Genomic DNA, 18,463 nt, shown 5'->3' with positions numbered 1-18,463 from the left:
TTTTGGTTTTTAAAAAATCTTAACATACAGGGAATTCCCTGGCGGTCCAGTGGTTAGGATGCCATGCTTTCACTGCCGAGGGCACAGGTTCAATCCCTGGTCGGGGAACTAAGATCCCACAAGCCGAGTGATGCGGCCAAAAAAAAAAAAAAAAAAGCTTTAAAAAAATTTTTTTAACATCTGGAAATGGGTTTATTACCTACTTATTACCGTTTAGTTACCCTGAAACTAAACAGTAATTAGTGAGATACTTTGTATAATATAATCTGTAGAAGGTAAGAAAATTTTAGCTGAAGTTATTCTGAAAACAGCTTAAGTTTATTGCAATAGAAAGTATTTGTGAATTTGTACACATAGAAGAATGTTTCTGGAGTCAGTTTTGTCTAAGTCATCTTGAGTGTCTGTACATCAGAATTTTCCCATGAACCTTTATCCTACAAATGGCTTTGTGACTGGTTGTCTATTTGATATCACCTTTTGGGAGACATTGTTTTTGTATAAGTTTAATTATTCTGTATAAATTTGTAGCCTGCTTTATTCATTTAACATCATAAGCATTTTTCTATGTTATAATGTGATCTTTGTAGACTTTTTAAAAGGCAGCGAAATGGAGGGCATCAGAGACCTCTGAGGAACTTGTTAACAATATAGACTCCTAGTCTTACCACAGAAATTCTGATTTAGTAAGCTTGTGGTGAGCCTGCAAATCTGTTTTTTAGAAGTTTCACAGGTGATTTTGATGCAATATGTCAGATGACCAACACTTCTTAGATTGTGTATCTATTTCCCCACAATATAGGCACTTGGGTTGTTTGTAGCATTTATAAATGCTGTAATGAACATCTTTTGCATACCCTTCGTCATGTTTAGAGTTTAGCTGAAAAGTACTGTTGAAAGTGTATAAGGTATGAGTTACTTGGTGCGTGTGACATGCTGCCTGTGCTGTGTCTGTGCTCAGAGCAGTGCCTTTGCTGGGTTACCTACCTCAGGATCTGATTGGAACATCCATCCTGACATACCTGCACCCGGAAGATCGTTCTCTAATGGTCGCCATACACCAGAAAGGTAAGGACCTACTTCTTTATAGGAGGACATTTCTTTTTCATTGATCTTTTTTTTTTTTTTGCAATACGCGGGCCTCTCACTGCTGTGGCCTCTCCCATTGCGGAGCACAGGCTCCAGATGCGCAGGCTCAGCGGCCATGGCTCACAGGCCCAGCCACTCCGCGTCATGTGGGATCCTCCCGGACGGGGGCACGAACCCGCGTCCCCTGCATCGGCAGGCAGACTCTCAACCACCACGCCACCAGGGAAGCCCTCATTGATCTTTTTAAGTTTGTCATTTCATTTCTCACTAGAGAGTCTCAGAAGCTCTAATCGTTAGAGCTTAACCTTTAACCAGGTAAGCAATGTATTGGAACTGCTGAAACAATTTTTTTTTTCTATTTTGACATTCTAAAACACTTACAAATAAATGCCTTAAAAAAAGACATTTGTAATCAATATCCGTGTTAAATAAATTCTAATTTTGTCTTATTATTTTATATAGTCTTGAAGTATGCAGGTCATCTTCCCTTTGAACATTCACCCATTAGATTTTGTTCTCAAAATGGGGATTACATTGTGTTGGATTCCAGTTGGTCCAGCTTTGTGAACCCATGGAGCCGGAAGGTTTCTTTCATCATCGGTCGGCATAAAGTGCGAACGTAAGTCAATCAGTTTGCGTATTTTCTAAAAAATCTTTTTCCAAATAATGTTCTTTGGCCCATTGATTCCCCTTTGAATCAACTAACACGTGAACTAAACGAAGGACAGGTTTTTTCAGTGCTTCTGGAAGACAGTTTGGCAATAAGTATCAAGGGCTTTATAAGATTTCTACCTCCTTGGCCTAACGATTCCCTTATTGGAATATTCTAAAGAAGCCGAAATACAGAAAGCCTTATAAAGAAAAGACAGATTTTGCAGCATTTTTTAATTATAATAGCTTAAATGTCTATCATTAAGTAGATTCTGAAATATCTGCTTGACATGTTATTATATTGGTCAATAAAAATTTTTACAGAGAGTATGGGAAATTGATATATTAGATGATGTAAAAAGCAGCATACAGAAGTTTTTATACAGTATGATTATAATTACGTTTAAAACACAAACACTATGAAATAGGAAAAAGAAGATTAGAAGGAAAGAAAATACATTTTGGTTATGTGTGGATAGTGGGATTTTGGGTGAAGTTTTGTTTTTTTTCCTTTTCTGAATTTTAAGGTTCTCTTCAGTGAGCATGTCAAATTTTTTATATCAGCCTTCTGCTGTCAAATTCCACTTATTTGTGTCAATTTTATTAAATCTTTTTTTTTTTTTATGTGGACCATTTTTAAAGTCTTCATTGAATTTGTTACAGTATTGCTTCTGTTTTATGTTTTGTTTTTTTTGACCTTGAGGCATGTGGGATCTCAGCTCCCCTACCAGGGGTTGAACCTGCACCCCCTGCCTTGGAAGGCAAAGTCTTTAACCCCTGGACCACCAGTGAAGTCCCTAAATCTTTATTTTTAATATTTAAATTCTTTCATATTTATTCTGCTGCCAGCATGGCTGACCCAAGCCTGCTTCATTGTTGTTACCTGTCCATACAACAGCCTTGCAAAATGGATCCAGGGCAACCTGGACCACGGTTCCTGTAATCTGAGATTCTCCTGTAGTCCCTGGACTTTGTTGTCCATTTAAAGTTGACCTATAGGTTTCTTAACTGGCCCATCCCATAAGTTTCCTTTTGATGTCTTTCTTTTAAGAGTGGAACTTATACTTAACTCTTCAGTGTCATGCTGAAATTGAGCAACTCTGTCTTTTGTATTTTGTTATACAACTTTGTACACAGAAGAATAAAACTTCTGTGTACAGAACAGTACATCTCCCAGTAAGAGTATTTTATCACGTGTTATATCGTGATAGAGTGATGTTTTGGCCACTGTGAGATAGGCCTCAGGTTGCTCTGACCTTGTTGTGCTCCAGAGTTTGGCCTCTCAGCAGAGCAGGTCTGCCGCTTTAATGGAAGAATCGGGCTCCTTGCCTCCCTGACTCATGAGGCTGATTTGTGGTAGAAAACTAACTGGATAATTGAGGTAACGAACGTGACTGCCAAGGAAGTGCTATTCGTGCTGCTCAGAAAGGACTTTTTTTTTTCCCCAGTAGGGAGACCTCTTGGGAAATGAAAATAAAATCAGATGGTTGGGGACTTCCCTGGTGGTCCAGTGGCTTAGACTCCGCCCTCCTAATGCAGGGGGCCCAGGTTCGATCCCTGGTCCGGGAACTAGATCCCACATGCCGCAACTCAAAAAAAGGTCCCGCGTGCCACAATTAAGACCCGGCACGGCCAAATAAATAAATATTTTTTAAAAAGCAGATGGTTGCTTAGGATGAATATAGGAAACCCTGAAGCAAGTACAGTTCCTCTGACGAGACGTCCATCTGGGTGTCTGTTGACCAGTCTGAGTACCTCCCTGTCAGTGCTAGAGGTGCATCCTAGATTCATTCTCCAAGCCATCCTTTCAGTTCTTTGGTTAAAAATATATGGAATAAACCGACATATTAGTACTCCCAATGTTTTCAGTGTTTTTTAAAATTATACCAATAATTGCATCTCAAGATCCAGGATTATGTGAGGGAAAGAGTTTAGAGGCTAGTAGGTATTAATTTCTCTCATCGAACAGTAATTATCTATTACGCTTATAAAATTATTTTAATGCATTTATTCCTTCAGTAAGTGTTTACGGCCACCTGCTGAGTCAGGCGTTGTGCTAGGCTGAGGCTGAGGTTATAAACAGAACAGACGTTCCCTTTGCCGCCCACCGCGTATGGGAGAACGGAAAACAGCAATGGCACTGTGATGCGCCGAGCAAAGTTTTGGAAAGCGTGACAGTTGAAGTAGGGACGGGGCTATGGGAGTGTCCAGCTCTCTCCAGGTCCTTCCCAGCGGCTCTGTGGGAAGGGAGGCTAGTTGCAGTTACCTCTGATTTTACAAAACAAACAAACCAACCCGCATTCTGTGAAACAGTCACTTTCCCGGCGATCACTGAGGCAGGAGGTTGCAAAGTGGAGACGGACACCAGATTTCCTTCTTTACTCCTAGACCCGTTTCCTGACGTCCGCCGCCGCTGCCACCGCCGCAGCCAACACTTCATGCCGAGCTTGACACCATTTGATGAAGGCGGCGAATCCTTTGAGTTCTGTAATTGGTGATTAAAAGCCCAACTTGGTTTTGTCGGAAGGGTCACCCCTGGGTACATCCACATCTCATAGCACAAAGCAGAACGTTCTGTTTCCACTCAGCATTGCACTTGAACAGCAGCCCAGACGCCTCTGGAAGACATTCAGGCTCACAGCACACGGGGATGCACTTTAGCCCCCAGGGACCCTTCTTTGACGCGGCCACGCTTTTACATGCCGGGCCGTGGGAGGCGCCAGAGGAGCTAACGGAGCGCGGGAGGAGCCTGGCGCCCAGCGGCGGGTGGGGGAGGGCGGGGGCAGGGGGCGGAGGACAGGAGGGGCACCCGAGACCTGAGACGTGCCAGTGTCAGGCTGTCGTCCAGGTGCAGCTGGCCCTCCGCGTCCCGCATCGCAGAGCCGGTGCCCCGGGACAGGGCCTGGCGCCTCCCAGGGTCTGGGCGGGGGCGGGGGACCTGTGCCGGGACGCGGCCTCTTCCTGACGCCTCCCGTGACCCCGCTGGCGTCCCGCCGTTCCTGCTAGGAGTTTCTGTCTTTGGGGAAGTGTTGCCGCGTGTCTGAGGTGTGAGAGGCAGCGTGCAGGACTCGTAACAGGAAAAGGAGGGAGAGCCGGCTCGGGGGTCGGGCGTGTGGCTTCAGACGCGCCCCGGCCGCCTGGCCACGGCAACTTGGCAAGTTTCTTCCCCTCTGCCGGGTTGATTCCTACCTCCCAGGGTCGCGAGGACTCAGGAGGTGACGTGTCTGGCCCGCAGCACGTCCGGTATTAGCAGCACTAGTGCGACCGAGGTGCCGAGAGGCCGGACGGTGTGGTGGCCGAGAGCGTGCGGCCTGGAGCCGGGACTCTGGGCCCCGGGAGCACCTGGCAGACCCGACAGTGGGGGACCTGAGCCGGGGTCTGGCTCAGGGAAGCGAGGAGGGGGTGCCTGGTGGAGCGGCTGGCACAGCGCCCGGCACGTCGTAACGGTGTAGAAAATGTCACTTATTCTTGATGTGTGTTATAAAACAGCACTTCCTGTCACATAGAGGGGCCTAAGTGAATGTCAGTCGCTTGTCTTTGCTGCTCTTTCTGCTGACGTGTCTGCCTCTCACTGTATTCCGGTGGTAGATTTCAGATGCTCTAGAATTGGGGTATAAATAAGACTGAAGATTTTGTGGCAACCACATGTTCACCACGCGGGTGGGCTGCAGAATCGTCTTTACTAGGTAGCTTGAGTGATTAAGTACATTAAGCATTCAGTGTGTTTGCCAAACTAAAGGTCCTAAAATTTCTCATAGCCAGTAGGTTACTCAGTTCATGTTAAATTCTGAGACCAGTAGCTGTTAAAGGTATTTTAGTAGCTAGGGGTATACCTACCACTGATTTTAAATTTATACAGATACAGTAGAATGATTACAGCTGCAGAGAAACTGAAGAAGAGTGTTAATACCTCATTTGTTTCCTAGGATTCTCTCTACCTCTATGAATAGAGTTTGAGCTTCATGTTTTCTATATTTGGACTTGAAGAGCTGCTTCGTAAAAGCATAGGTTTATTGTTTGAATTTTCTATTAAGAATCACTTTAGCCTTCGTTGTAAATGAACTTGAAATTGTCTGACTCAGTCTTTCACTTGGCATTTTGTAGGAGTCCACTAAATGAGAATGTTTTTGCCACCGGAATAAAAAAGATGAACAGTAATGACAAAGACATAACAGAATTACAAGAACAAATTCACAGACTTCTCTTACAGGTAAAGTGAGAGATTTTAAAAAAACAAACATAATATTCCCATAATTGTCTTTAATTTTAACATTCAGTCTTAGTAAAGTCACTTCACAGAAATAAACCGTGAGGAGAGAGAAATCCTTACCCTCTACATTCCAGAAATTTTTGTCTTCCTCTTTTTGTTTTCAAATTAAATTTCATTAATCTTGTTTTCCTTTTTTCTGTGTTAAATACACAGGACTTTTTGTAAGAATCCAATTTAAGACGACAAACAGAGTCATAGGAAGCAATAAGATAGAGAAGTTATTTCTAAATGAAAGAATCATTCTTGTATTCCAGACGCTGCCAGTGTTTCGGCTTCACTATTTTTTTTTAATAATTACAGTTTTAAAGGTGGGGAGAGGGGTGGCAGGTCTCTGTATCTCTAGTCATTATGAGCCAAAGTAGGAAAAACTGCTTGTTGAAAACAAATACCAAAATGCTTTCTACTAGAGAGTCAGTCAGTAAACTTGTCAAGCATTTACTGATGGTATCACTAAAACTGTTACCCAGTAGTGTTCAAAATGTCTTTCATACAGTCTCTAGAGGTCATAAAGTATCTCTGAGGTTCTTGGGGAAAAGTACAGTATATATTTAATATGTTCTGTCTATTCCAAACTCAGCATAAAGAGTTAGAGTTTATTTTCATGTTTTGTTAAATTTATTTACTGTGGCTTTTAAAACGTTTGTTCTAGAAATACCCACCTAGACTAGAAAAGTAGGTTCTGCCCTTGAGAATTACCAAGATGAGAGAGGAATGTCTTTCATGTCAGCATCATCCTTCACACACCTCATTTAGGATTTCAGAAATTTTAATCTTAATTTTGTGATGACTGTAGATAAGCTCAGACGTAGGTAATGCTGTGTCTCTCCTCTGATGGCCACATCACCCGGGGCTGCGACGGGCCCCTCTCTCTTGCAGCCCGTTCACGGGAGCGCATCCAGTGGCTATGGGAGCCTGGGGAGCAGCGGGTCTCAGGAGCATCACCTCAGCATCGCATCCTCCAGTGAGTCCAGCGAGCACTGCATGGAGGAGGTGCAGAAGGCACCGGTGAGCGAGCACACGTGTGCTTCTGAGCACGTGTCGTTTTCTTCCTGTGTCGTTAACCGTAACGTGTCGGTGCTGGTTCTGTACCTCGACACATGTGGCTTCTTAGTTCTCGTCTGGAAGATCTCATCGGGTAATAGACATTCTGATCCATTCTGGTTTGGGAAAATGTCTCTAAAAAGAAAATATCACCTTTAGAAGGTGATATTTGGGTCAGTTGTGTGCTTCCTAAAAATTAGCATGTTGTGGACAGATTGCTGTAAAGCTTCACTGCTCCTCGTGTGCTGTGGTGCAACGGGAGACTGAATTAATGCTATTACTGTGCTTTCAGTCATTCTATCTACAGAGAACCAAAAGTTAAATGTATTTCGTTTATGTATCTTTTAATGCACATTTTTGTAATCTTTGAAACATTGGTTATCATTCTTTTCCCTAAGTTGACTTTGCAGCAGGTCTATGCCAGTGTAAACAAAATCAAGAATCTAGGCCAGCGGCTGTACATCGAGTCAAGGGCCAAATCACCAAAGAAGCAAGTGATGGAGACCGACCCGGGACAGCGTGGTGGTGAGTCAGCAGGGTCGCCCCGCCCCGCTCCCAGAGCGGCCCTCACGAAGCCACGACTCTGGGCTGCTGCTGTTCAGGCTTACGTGCCCAGATAACAAAAGTAACAGTACTACTACTACTAATAACAATGGCAGCAGCAAATACTGTCCCGAAAGCTAAATGGTATTAGAATGTATTCACAGTATACTTCTACTAAAGAATTGACTTTTCTGCTAACTCCACCCAATTCATAGATTCCCTCCATATGAGCTATCTGTAAACCAAAAGAGGGAATTTTAGAATACATTTCAGATAATAAGTATATTAAAATGATAATCCTTCCCTTTCATTTCAAACAAATGAAGAATGTTTGTGACCTAAATTGAATGAAAAACTTGGCCTTTTTCTTGATTACATGTTTACTTTTCTCAAATATGAGGTAGGGAGCACCCCAGAGGAATTGGATCAGTCGTGATAGTTGACGTTATTGTGAGAAGCTAACCTGTGTGCTTCTATATACAGAATTATATAGTTCTGTATATATAAAGTTTTATAATATAGAGATCAAATTATGCTAACTTCTTAACTTAGATAACTTTTTCTTAATTTTTCTCCTTGAATGTTAATATCAATATAATTTGGGAAGTCGTTATAGATTTTGGCCACCTAAATGTCCTTGATGGTCCCTACCACTGTCAAATGTGGGTGTTCTACACAGTAGGGTGAAAATTCTTCTCTTAAGTCAATAATAATAATAGTAGCTGTACTTTCCAGGACTTGATATGATTGCCACAAGAAAAATATCAAACTGCTGCTCCTACAGGTGATATCACTGGGAGCCCGTAGGACACCCTCCAGATACAGCAAGTCCCGTCCTTTAGTTTTTTGGGTTCTTATTCATCTTGGCAGGAGGTTTCAAGTTCTGTTTGTTTCTTTTGCTGTAGACGTAAGGGCACAAGGTAGAAATGACAACCTTTTTTGGTCCCGTGAAACCATCAGATATCCCCCACAAAAGAATTTATCTTAAATATCTTTCTTGTTGTGTATCATTATTCCATATCCTGCCAGAGAAAATTCTTTGAGGAGATTATTTTTTTTTTTTTGCAGTACGCAGGCTTCTCACTGTTGTGGCCTCTCCCGTTGCGGAGCACAGGCTCCGGACGCGCAGGCTCAGCAGCCATGGCTCACGGGCCCAGCCGCTCCGTGGCATGTGGGATCTTCCCGGACCAGGGCACGAACCCATGTCCACTGCATTGTCAGGCGGACTCTCAACCCCTGCGCCACCAGGGAAGCCCCTTTGAGGAGATTTAATCTAAAATTTCTAGATGTTTTCTTCATTGTCTGATCTAGTCAGTGCTACTTGCTGCTGCCTTGGCCTACGACCTCATGTTAGTGCCACAATCTTACATCCTGACCTCTGGAATTTCTTCTCAGGGTAGAAATCCTTTCTAACCTCCTGCTTTGTTCTGTTTCTTATCACCTGTCGTTGCATTGGTCTAGTAATACCATCAGTGCTGTTGTTCTGAAGGCTATATATTTAAGCATCATCCATATTCAATCATTCAACATTTTATAAAATTTAAGCAGTATCTAACCCTGTGTACTTAGGCTGCTATTTTAGAAACTGAAATTTTCTTACTACCTAGCTATGTGCTATGTTTGACTAATACACATCGGATGCCACTTTGGGGGAAAGTTATGCCATTTGGAATAACTTTGGAGAACTCATGTTATTTGGGCGTCTTGTTTTTATTAACAGCTTAAGACCTACAAGTTTAAAGAGCTAGTATAAAAATCTTTATTACTCTTTACTGAAGAAAAACAAGAAGGTGACTTAAAGATAGAAAACGTTGTAATTCGAATATTAGAAATTGAGTAGAGATATACACCAATGAAAAGGAAAATACTAAATGGTCATAGTATATATATTTTATTATATGCAGGGTGCTGGAGCACACAAGAACATAAGGTTTTAAGTATGTATGTTTACCTTTCTTATAAAGGCAGGTTATGCTTTAGAATAGAATAAGAAGGGAAACTTTTGGGTTTCCCTGGTGGTGCAGTGGTTAAGAGTCCGCCTGCCAGTGCAGGGGACACGGGTTTGATCTCTGGTCCGGGAGGATCCCACATGCCACGGAGCAACTAAGCCTGTGAGATACAACTACTGAGCCTGCACTCTAGAGTTCACGAACCACAACTGCTGAGCCTGCGTGCCGCAGCTACTGAAGCCCATACACCTGGAGTTCATGCTCCACAGCAAGAGAGGCCACCGCAATGAGAAGCCCGTGTACTGCAACGAAGAGTAGCCCCCGCTCGCCGCAACTAGAGAAAGCCCACGTGCAGCAACGAAGACCCAATGCGGCCAAAAATAAATAAAATAAATAAATTTTTTTTTAAAAAAAAGAAGGGAAACTTTTAAACTTATTACGGAAAGGCAGGGAACAACAAAGAGATGTAAAGTTCCTTCCTCAGCCATACAGACCGATGCCAGCTGCCAGAGAAGTAATTGGGGAAATTGGGGAAAACTGAACGTTCTACTGCGAGGGTGATGCAAAGCCCAAGTGAAAGAAGATGATTCATACACTGAACTAACTCAGAGTGAGAGTGCTTTGGTTTCTGCTCAGGGAGAGCTGGAAAGAGCATCATTCCAAACTTACGAGGAAAAAAGCCAGACGGGCAGCAAGTTCGTGTTCTTTCTTGAACCCGTCAGAGTGCTGAGGTTACAGGGCAGCCAGCAGGCCTGAAATCTGGGGAGAGGCACATACTTGCAAGGAGAAGTGAGGTAAGTGCTGGATCCTGTGACTGACTGATTCAAGTCACCTACAAGAGACAGACCTTCTCTGAGGCACAGTGCAGGGAAGACCAAAGCCTGGAAGTGGAGCAGATGTTGGAAAAAAGAGCTCTCAGGAAACCAGCCTCCACCTGAAGCACAGAGTGTCACTAGAGGGATCTGAAAGCTGTCATACAGTGAGTGAAACCATAGCAACAACAAACCTCAGACCTGGCCTAAAGTTTAATTAGATTAACCGGAACACAGACCTAGTGGAAGGAGAGGCAAGCTCAGTCCCTACTGTCTTATACATGTTCACTTTTCAGCAAATTATGAAGCATATGAAAAGCAAGGAAAAAAACCTCCTAAGAGACAAAGCAGTCATCCGAACAAGAACAAGAGTCGGGTAGGACACAGATGTTGGAAATAACTCTGAATAATAAATACATTAAAGGCTCTAATGGACAAAGTAGGTAACATGCAGAAACCGCCGAAGTAATCTCAGCATCGAAATGGAACACGAAAGAAAGGATCAGATGGAAATGTTAGAAATGCTGGAGATGAATATATGCCTTTGGTGGGCACTCAACCAAGAAAAGAATCAGTAAAGTTGAAGATAGATAAATAGAAATTACACAGCTGAAACACAAAGAGAAAGGAACATACAAGATAGAGCCTTTTAAGAATTTGGGGACAAGATTAAATGATCCAACATATGAGTAATTGGAATCCCGGGAAAAATACTCGAAATGATGGCTGATTTTCCAGATTCAAAGAACATCAAGTAGCGTAATTACAAAAAAAAGAAAAAAAAGAAAAAAAGAAAAACACCACACACTTGGGCATATCATATTCAAACTAAAATAAAACCAAAGAGAATATCTTGAAGGCAACCAGAGGAAAATGATAGATTACATAAAAACAAAGATAAGAATAAGAATTACAGGAGACATTTCTTCAGAGACTGTGAACGTTAGAACACAATAGAGTAACATCTTCAAAGGCAAGAAACCGTCAGCGTAGAATGGTACACGCAGTGGGAAGTATCTTTCAGAAATGAAGGAGATATAAAGATTTTTCTCAGACAAAAACTATGGGAATGTATTGCCAGCAGATCTGTTCTATAAGAATCCTAAAGGAATTTGTAAAGGTAGAAGGAACATGATGTCAGACATAACACTTGGATCTGCACAAAGAAATGAAGAGCACTGGAAGTGGAATAAATGAAGATAAAATAAATTTTATTTTTTACTTATTTTTAATTACTGTAAAACATAACTAACTAAAGCAACAATAGTATTCTGCACGTATAACATGTAAAAATACTGCAAAGGATGGGAGTGAGGTATTAGGAATATACTGTGTAAATTCTTCCCATATTATAGTATTTGGAGTATGCTATTTGGAGGTAGAAACTGAGTCCTTAAAGATGTATATTGTAAACTTTAGGACAATTATTAGTAAAAGTTTTTAAAGAAGTGTAAATAATGTCAGTAGAGGTGTTAAAATGTAATTTAAAACACTTAACCCAAAATGAGGTAGAAAAGGAGGAAAAAAGAAACAAAAAACCCAGAAGGAACAAATGGAAAACAGCAAGAGGTACATTTTAATCCAGCTACATCAATCACATTAAATGTGAATGATCTCAGTATATCAGTGAAAAGACTTGGAAATTGTGAAATTGGATGAAAAAACAAGATGCAGCTACCTATTATCTACAAAAACCCATTATGAAAATTAAAAACATAGGTTAAAAGTAAAAGGTTAGAAAAGATATACCGTGCTAACAGGAATCAAAGGAAAACGGGAAAGCTATACTAAGGTCAGACACAGTAGACTTTAGAACAAGGGCTTCAGAGAGAGATTGCATAAAGACAAGGGGGGTGATTCTCTGAGAATATAAAACAATCCTGTTTAGGCACCTAACATCAGAGCTTCAAAATACACGAAGCAAAAACTGATAAAAACTTCAAGGAGAAATAAACAAATCCACAGTGATAGTCGGGGACTGCAGCAAATCAAAACCGTGATGAGATATCAGCTCACACCTGTCAGAATGGCCGTCGTCAAAAGGACAAGAAATAGCAAGTGTTGGTGAGAACGAAGAGGAAAGGGAGCCCATTTACACTGTTCGTGGGGATGTAAATTGGTGCAGCCTCTATGGAAAACAGTATGGGGCTTCCTCAAAAAATTAAAAATAGAACTACCATATGATCCAGCAGTCCCATTTATGAGTATTTATCTGAAGAAAACCAACACACTAATTTGAAAAAATATGTGCGCCACTATGTTCCCTGCGGAATTATTTACAATAACCAAGATACGGAAACAACCTAAGTGTGCATCCGTGGGTGATTGGATAGAGGAACTGGTATAGAGAGAGAATGGAATACTATTTGGCTACAAAAAAAGAATGACATCTTCCTTGTGGCAACACGGATGGACCTCAGGGGTATTATGCTACATGAAATAAGTCAGAGAAGGACAAGTAGCATATGATTTCACTTGTATGTGGAATCTAAAACTACAAACCAGAGCTCCTAGATACAGAGGATAAATCGGTGGTTGCCAGAGGGGAAGGGGGTTGGGAGGTGGGCAAAATGGGTGAAGGGGATCAGAAGGTACAAATTTCCATCTATAAAACAAATAAATCATAGGGATGTAACGTGCAGCTTGGGGGCTATAGTCAGTGATATTGTACTGCAGATTTGAAAGTTGCTCTTATCACAGGAAAAACATTCTTTAACTTTATATGGTGACAGACGGTAACTAGATTATTGTGATCATTTTGCAGTGTATACAAATGTTGACACATTATGTTGTACACTTGAGGCTGATAGAATGTTGCCTGTCGATTATACTTCAATTTTTAAAATATAAATTTCTAGAAGAAAACATAGGAGAAAATCTTTGTAATATTGGGTTTGGAAAGAGGTTTTAGATATGACATCAAAAGCATGATCCATAAAAGAAAGAAATTGATAAATTAGACTTTATTGAAATTAAAACTGTTTCTTTGAAAGACGTTGGTAAGACATTGGTAAGACAATGAAAAGACAAAATATTTGCAAATTATATATAAAGAGCTGTATCCAGAATACATAAAGAACTCTCAAAATTTAACAATAAGAAGTTAAACATCCCAATTTTAAAATGGTCAAGAGATCTAAACACTTTTCCAGTGAAGGTATAGATGGCAAATAGCATATGAAACAACACTCAATCTCATTGGTCATTAGGAAGTTAAAAACACATCACACACCCGTTAAAATGGCTAAAATTAAAAGAACGAAAACTGACAATACTGAGTTCTGGCAAGAATGCAGAGTAACTGGAGCTGTCACGTTGCTGAGGGTAATGTAAAATTGTGCAGCCACTTGGGAAAATGCAGCAATTTATTATAAAGTTAAATATCTTACAATCTTACCATATTACTCAGCAATTCCATTCTTAGTTATTTACCCAAGTGAAAAAAAGAAGCAAGTTCACACAAAATCCTGTCTGAAAATGTTTATGACACTTTATTCACACTCACCCAAAATTGGAAACAACTTCCATGTCATTCAGCAGGTGAGTAGATAAACTGTGATACATCCACCCAATGGAATACTACTCAGCAATAAAGAAAAATGAACTTGGGCTTCCCTGGTGGCTCAGTAGTTGAGAGTCCGCCTGCCGATGCAGGGGACACGGGTTCGTGCTCTGGTCCGGGAAGATCCCACATGCCGCGGAGCGGCTGGGCCCGTGAGCCATGGCCGCTGAGCCTGTGCATCCGGAGCCTGTGCTCCGCAACGGGAGAGGCCACAACAGTGAGAGGCCCGTGTACCGCAAAAAAAAAAAAAAGAGAGAAAAGAAAAAAAAAATGAACTTGATTCATGCAGCAATGCAGATGGATCTTAAATGCATTTTGCTAAGTTAAAGAAGCCAGAGCTAAAAGGTTGCATGTTGTGTGGTTCTGTTCTGGGAAGGCATTACTTCTGGAACACAGTAGGTCCGGAAAACAGATCAGTATTTGCTAAGGTTGCGGGATGTGTTGACTGCAAAGAGGCAGCTGGGGGGAACTGTTTGAGTGAGAGGAACGTCCTTTTCGTTGCTCTGGTGGTGGAATCACAACTGGCTGTGCATTTGTTAAGACTCATAGATCTGTGTGCCTCACCCCACCCCAGAATGTAGAGGGAACCCAAGATGAGGCATAGGCTGTGACAAGTGACCCTCACCAAGTTACGAACTAATGGCATAAACATCCTGAAGCAGGTGGGGAAGAAAGTTGCTGAGTAGCTTTGCAAATCGGTGTCTTCGCTGGTCACCCCAGCACTAAATCCAAAACGTGAATGTACACAAACACAGTGTTCAGGAAACTGACTTCTCACCATAGTGCAGGCTAGCGATTCTGAGGCTACTTTACGTGCACAGTAGAACTGAGCAAGTAGGCAAACACATTGCAGATAATGAGATTCCTCGCTACTGGAGAGAGCAAATGAGCAGAGGGAATGCTAGCGTGAGCTCTGGTGCTGGATTGGAGTTAAGGGTATCAGCATGAACTCATGCCTTTTTGCTTGATGGATGGACGGATGGACAGACAAGAGTTGATATACATACAGATATATATTTGTTTTGTCCATTGAGGGGACCTACAAGGAGGGACACATTTACCAATGAGCACACCCAGCACCCAGGTCTTAGTTCCTATGTGTTTTTCCCGTAAAAGAAACCAGAGAAGTAAGGAAGTAAGGAAGTGCTCAAGAAAAAAGGGAGAAAATGGCATGTCCGAGGGACACAGGAGACAACTTGAAAGAGCACGTAATGACCCAAACTGGAACAATTTGAGCAACAAAATAAATAATGATAGTATTGGATTATAACACAGCAAATGAGTATCCAGGAGTCCCTGCTGATAAATGATTGAATGAATAAATAAAAGGGAAAGGGGAGAAGGGAAACTCTTCCTAATAGAAAAAGTTTGATTAATGTAGGAATAAAAAAATAGGAAATTGCTATCAGAATGCCACAGTAGTCATTATGCTGTACGCCTTAAACTTACTACTGTATGTCAATTATATTTCAATAAGACTTAGAGAATGAAGAAAGGATTCCACAGTAGTAACTGTTGCAGGGCATATCCTCCAGTGAGTGCTAAAATTAGATGAAAGTTTCTTTAAAATTGTCGTTTTAGGTATGTAATTTCCTATTTTTAAATGTACAGTTTGGTGGCATTAAGTATATTCACAGTGTTGTGCAAACAATAGGTGAAAGTATTAAAAAAACAGGATATTTGCATGGCTTCAAAGTATTCCTCCAGAACATTTATTGCTTACATCTTTTATTACATTGTAAAATAGTAACTTTATATAAGAGAAACCTGGCAGGCATCACCTTAACCAATGATCAAGGTTAATGTGTCAATAATAAAACATCACCATCATGAACTGCACTTCTGTGGCAATTTTCCCCAAGATGCATGACCTCAACCTAATCATAAGAAAACACCAGAGAAACGCAAATGGAGGGGCATTTCTAAAAAATTCCTGCCCCGTACTCTTCAAAAGTTGTCAGGATCATGAAAGATAAGGAAAGACTAAGGAGGCATTTGACAACTAAATTCACTTGTGACACCCTGGTTGGACTTCTGGACCAGAAAAGTGACACTTAGTGGGAAAACAGGTGAAATCCAAATGGCCGGTAGCTCAGTGTGCCGCTGTTAATTTCCTAGTGTCATTCATTTTCCTATGGTCATGTGAGGTGTGACATAGTGGAAGCTGGGTGAATGGCATATGGGAACTCTACCATTTTTGTAACCCTTTGAAACCTTCAAGTTGAAAATTATTAAAAAATTAGAAGTAAAATTAGGGCTTCCCTGGTGGCGCAGTGGTTGAGAGTCCGCCTGCCGATGCAGGGGACACGGGTTCGTGCCCCGGTCCGGGAGGATCCCACATGCCGCGGAGCGGCTGGGCCCGTGAGCCATGGCCGCTGAGCCTGCGCGTCCGGAGCCTGTGCTCCGCAATGGGAGAGGCTACAACAGTGAGAGGCCCGCGTACCGCAAAGAAAAAAAAAAAAAAGTAAAATTAATGAGTGAAAGTGAAGCAGTTTTCCATAATTCCCTCTGAAAATAGAGAAGCCTCTTCCAAGCAGCTAAACTAACCTTTATTAATAGTATCAACAGTAGCTAATATTTCTTAGTCTCTCAACAGCATTTGCGTAATTCTTTACTCTTCTTCCTTGAAATAGTTTCCCCTCTTGGTTTCCATGACACCAGACCTTGCAGGATCTGTCTCTTCCTGGATAAGTCTCCTTCTGGCTTATTCTCTACTGAAAGTTCAAGTTCTTCAGCACTCCAGACTGAGGTCTTTTTTCCTCTCTATATATCTCTGCTATCTGGTATGGTAGCCACTAACCACATTTTGCAATTTAAATTCAAATTAATTACAAATAAATAAAATGTGAAATTTAGTTCCTCAGTTGCTGTAGCCACACTTCAAATGCTAGTCGCTGGGTCTGGTGTTAGTGGCTACCAGGTTGGACAGCACAGATAAAGGACAATTCTGTCATTGTGGAACGTTCTGTTGGACACCAGTTCAACACAAGCAGTGCTGTGTACTCTCCGTTGCAACACATAAGCAATGCACTATGTCTGTCATGCCCCTTAGTGATGCCAAGATCAGTCAGTTGTACAGGTAGTAACATTGTGAAGGTCCCCGTCAACCTTTCACCTTTGGTTTTATTCCTTGGTAATCTTTGCCTGAAGCAGTTGTTTTACTCCTTTTTTAAAAAGATACATATGAAATTATTCATGTAATTGTTCTAGGTGGTATCTTTCTATATCAGTGCATTTAAATCTGAGCTCATTTTTAGTAACTACATAATGTTTACTGTATATGTCCTAAAGTATCGTGTATACCCCAAAGTACTATTTAATTTTGCTGAATAAGTGCATATTCTCAAGCATGTGGTATTTTAAATTGTGCATCCTTTCTCTTTCAGATGAGCAGAAGACCTTTTCTTCCTTCCAGACATTAAAAAATAATAGCATGTACCCCGAGTCTTGTGAGGATTTGAGAAGGTGTCAGCATAGCCCATCCTATCAGCAGATAAACTGTATTGACAGCGTTGTCAGGTATGAGACACAAGTTTTGATAACATGTTAGTTTTTCCAGAAGCATATGTTGTCACTATGGGGCCTTTATATCATTTTTTTTTTTTTTCTTTGCGGTATGCGGGCCTCTCACTGTTGTGGCCTCTCCCGCTGCGGAGCACAGGCTCTGGACATGCAGGCTCAGCGGCCATGGCTCACGGGCCCAGCCGCTCCGCGGCATGTGGGATCTTCCCGGACCGGGGCACGAACCCGTGTCCCCTGCATCGGCAGGCGGACTCTCAACCACTGCGCCACCAGGGAAGCCCCTGTATCAGCTGTTTATTTTTCACTATAAATCAATGGATATCTACTACTAACAACTCATAATAAATTGAACATTTTGGGGGATGCAAAAAATTAGAAGATGCATCCCTTCTTTGAATATAGTTCAGAAGACAAGACCTACACTCATAAAAATTAAGATTTGACGATCAGTTCAAGACCATAGTCAGGGAAATGTAACAACCCCGTGATGTAGGCCAGGATGGTCAGGGAAGCCTTCACCCAGGAAGAAAGTGAGGGACTTCCCTGGTGGTCCAGGGGTAAAGACTCTGCGCTCCCACTGCAGGGGCACAGGGTTCGATCCCTGTTCGGGAAACTAAGATCCCACATGGCGCGCAGCGCGGCCAAAAAAAAAAGAATGTGAAATACCCCAACAGAGGTGGCGTGAGAAAAGCAGAAAGGTGGAGGATGGCAAAGTTGGGAGCAGGTAGGAATACGCAACCGAATTACCTTGTTGCAGGTACCTGAAGAGCTACAACATTCCAGCTTTGAAGAGAAAGTGTATCTCCTGTACAAATACGACTTCCTCGTCCTCGGAAGAAGACGGACAGAGCCACAGAGCAGATGATGTCCAAGCATTGCAAGGTGACAGGAATGCCTTTCATAGTTAGATCAAGAGAGTTATTACAAAGCCACCCCTCTCTGTTTTCTCTCTAATCTTTTGACTTTAATTATTTCATTGTAATCACAAAGAATCCACATTGCCTCTTTATGGCCAGTAGGTTTTAAC

General features: G+C 41.7%; 1 protein-coding gene across 6 annotated transcripts in view; it reads left to right on the top strand.

Annotated features, from left to right (window-relative positions):
• The window catches only part of PER3 (period circadian regulator 3), a 64,720-nt gene that overhangs the window by 13,759 nt on the left and 32,498 nt on the right, over positions 1-18,463 (top strand). For all 6 annotated transcript variants that reach the window (XR_014297325.1, XR_014297326.1, XR_014297327.1 and 3 more), the window contains exons 8-14: positions 959-1,065; positions 1,549-1,705; positions 5,842-5,947; positions 6,884-7,012; positions 7,447-7,573; positions 17,301-17,433; positions 18,194-18,318. Coding sequence is in view for 2 of the 6 variants with exons in the window: in XM_082663966.1 (XP_082520092.1) it covers positions 959-1,065; positions 1,549-1,705; positions 5,842-5,947; positions 6,884-7,012; positions 7,447-7,573; positions 17,301-17,433; positions 18,194-18,318 (884 nt within the window). In the remaining 4 variants the exon portion in view is untranslated. The remainder of the gene's footprint in view (positions 1-958; positions 1,066-1,548; positions 1,706-5,841; positions 5,948-6,883; positions 7,013-7,446; positions 7,574-17,300; positions 17,434-18,193; positions 18,319-18,463) is intronic.

Source organism: Grampus griseus, assembly GCF_964374135.1.
Source record: "Grampus griseus genome assembly, chromosome: 1".
NCBI classification, from domain to species: domain Eukaryota; kingdom Metazoa; phylum Chordata; class Mammalia; order Artiodactyla; family Delphinidae; genus Grampus; species Grampus griseus.
Note: the sequence above shows the minus strand (reverse complement) of the source record. Positions and strands in the feature narration are given on the sequence as shown.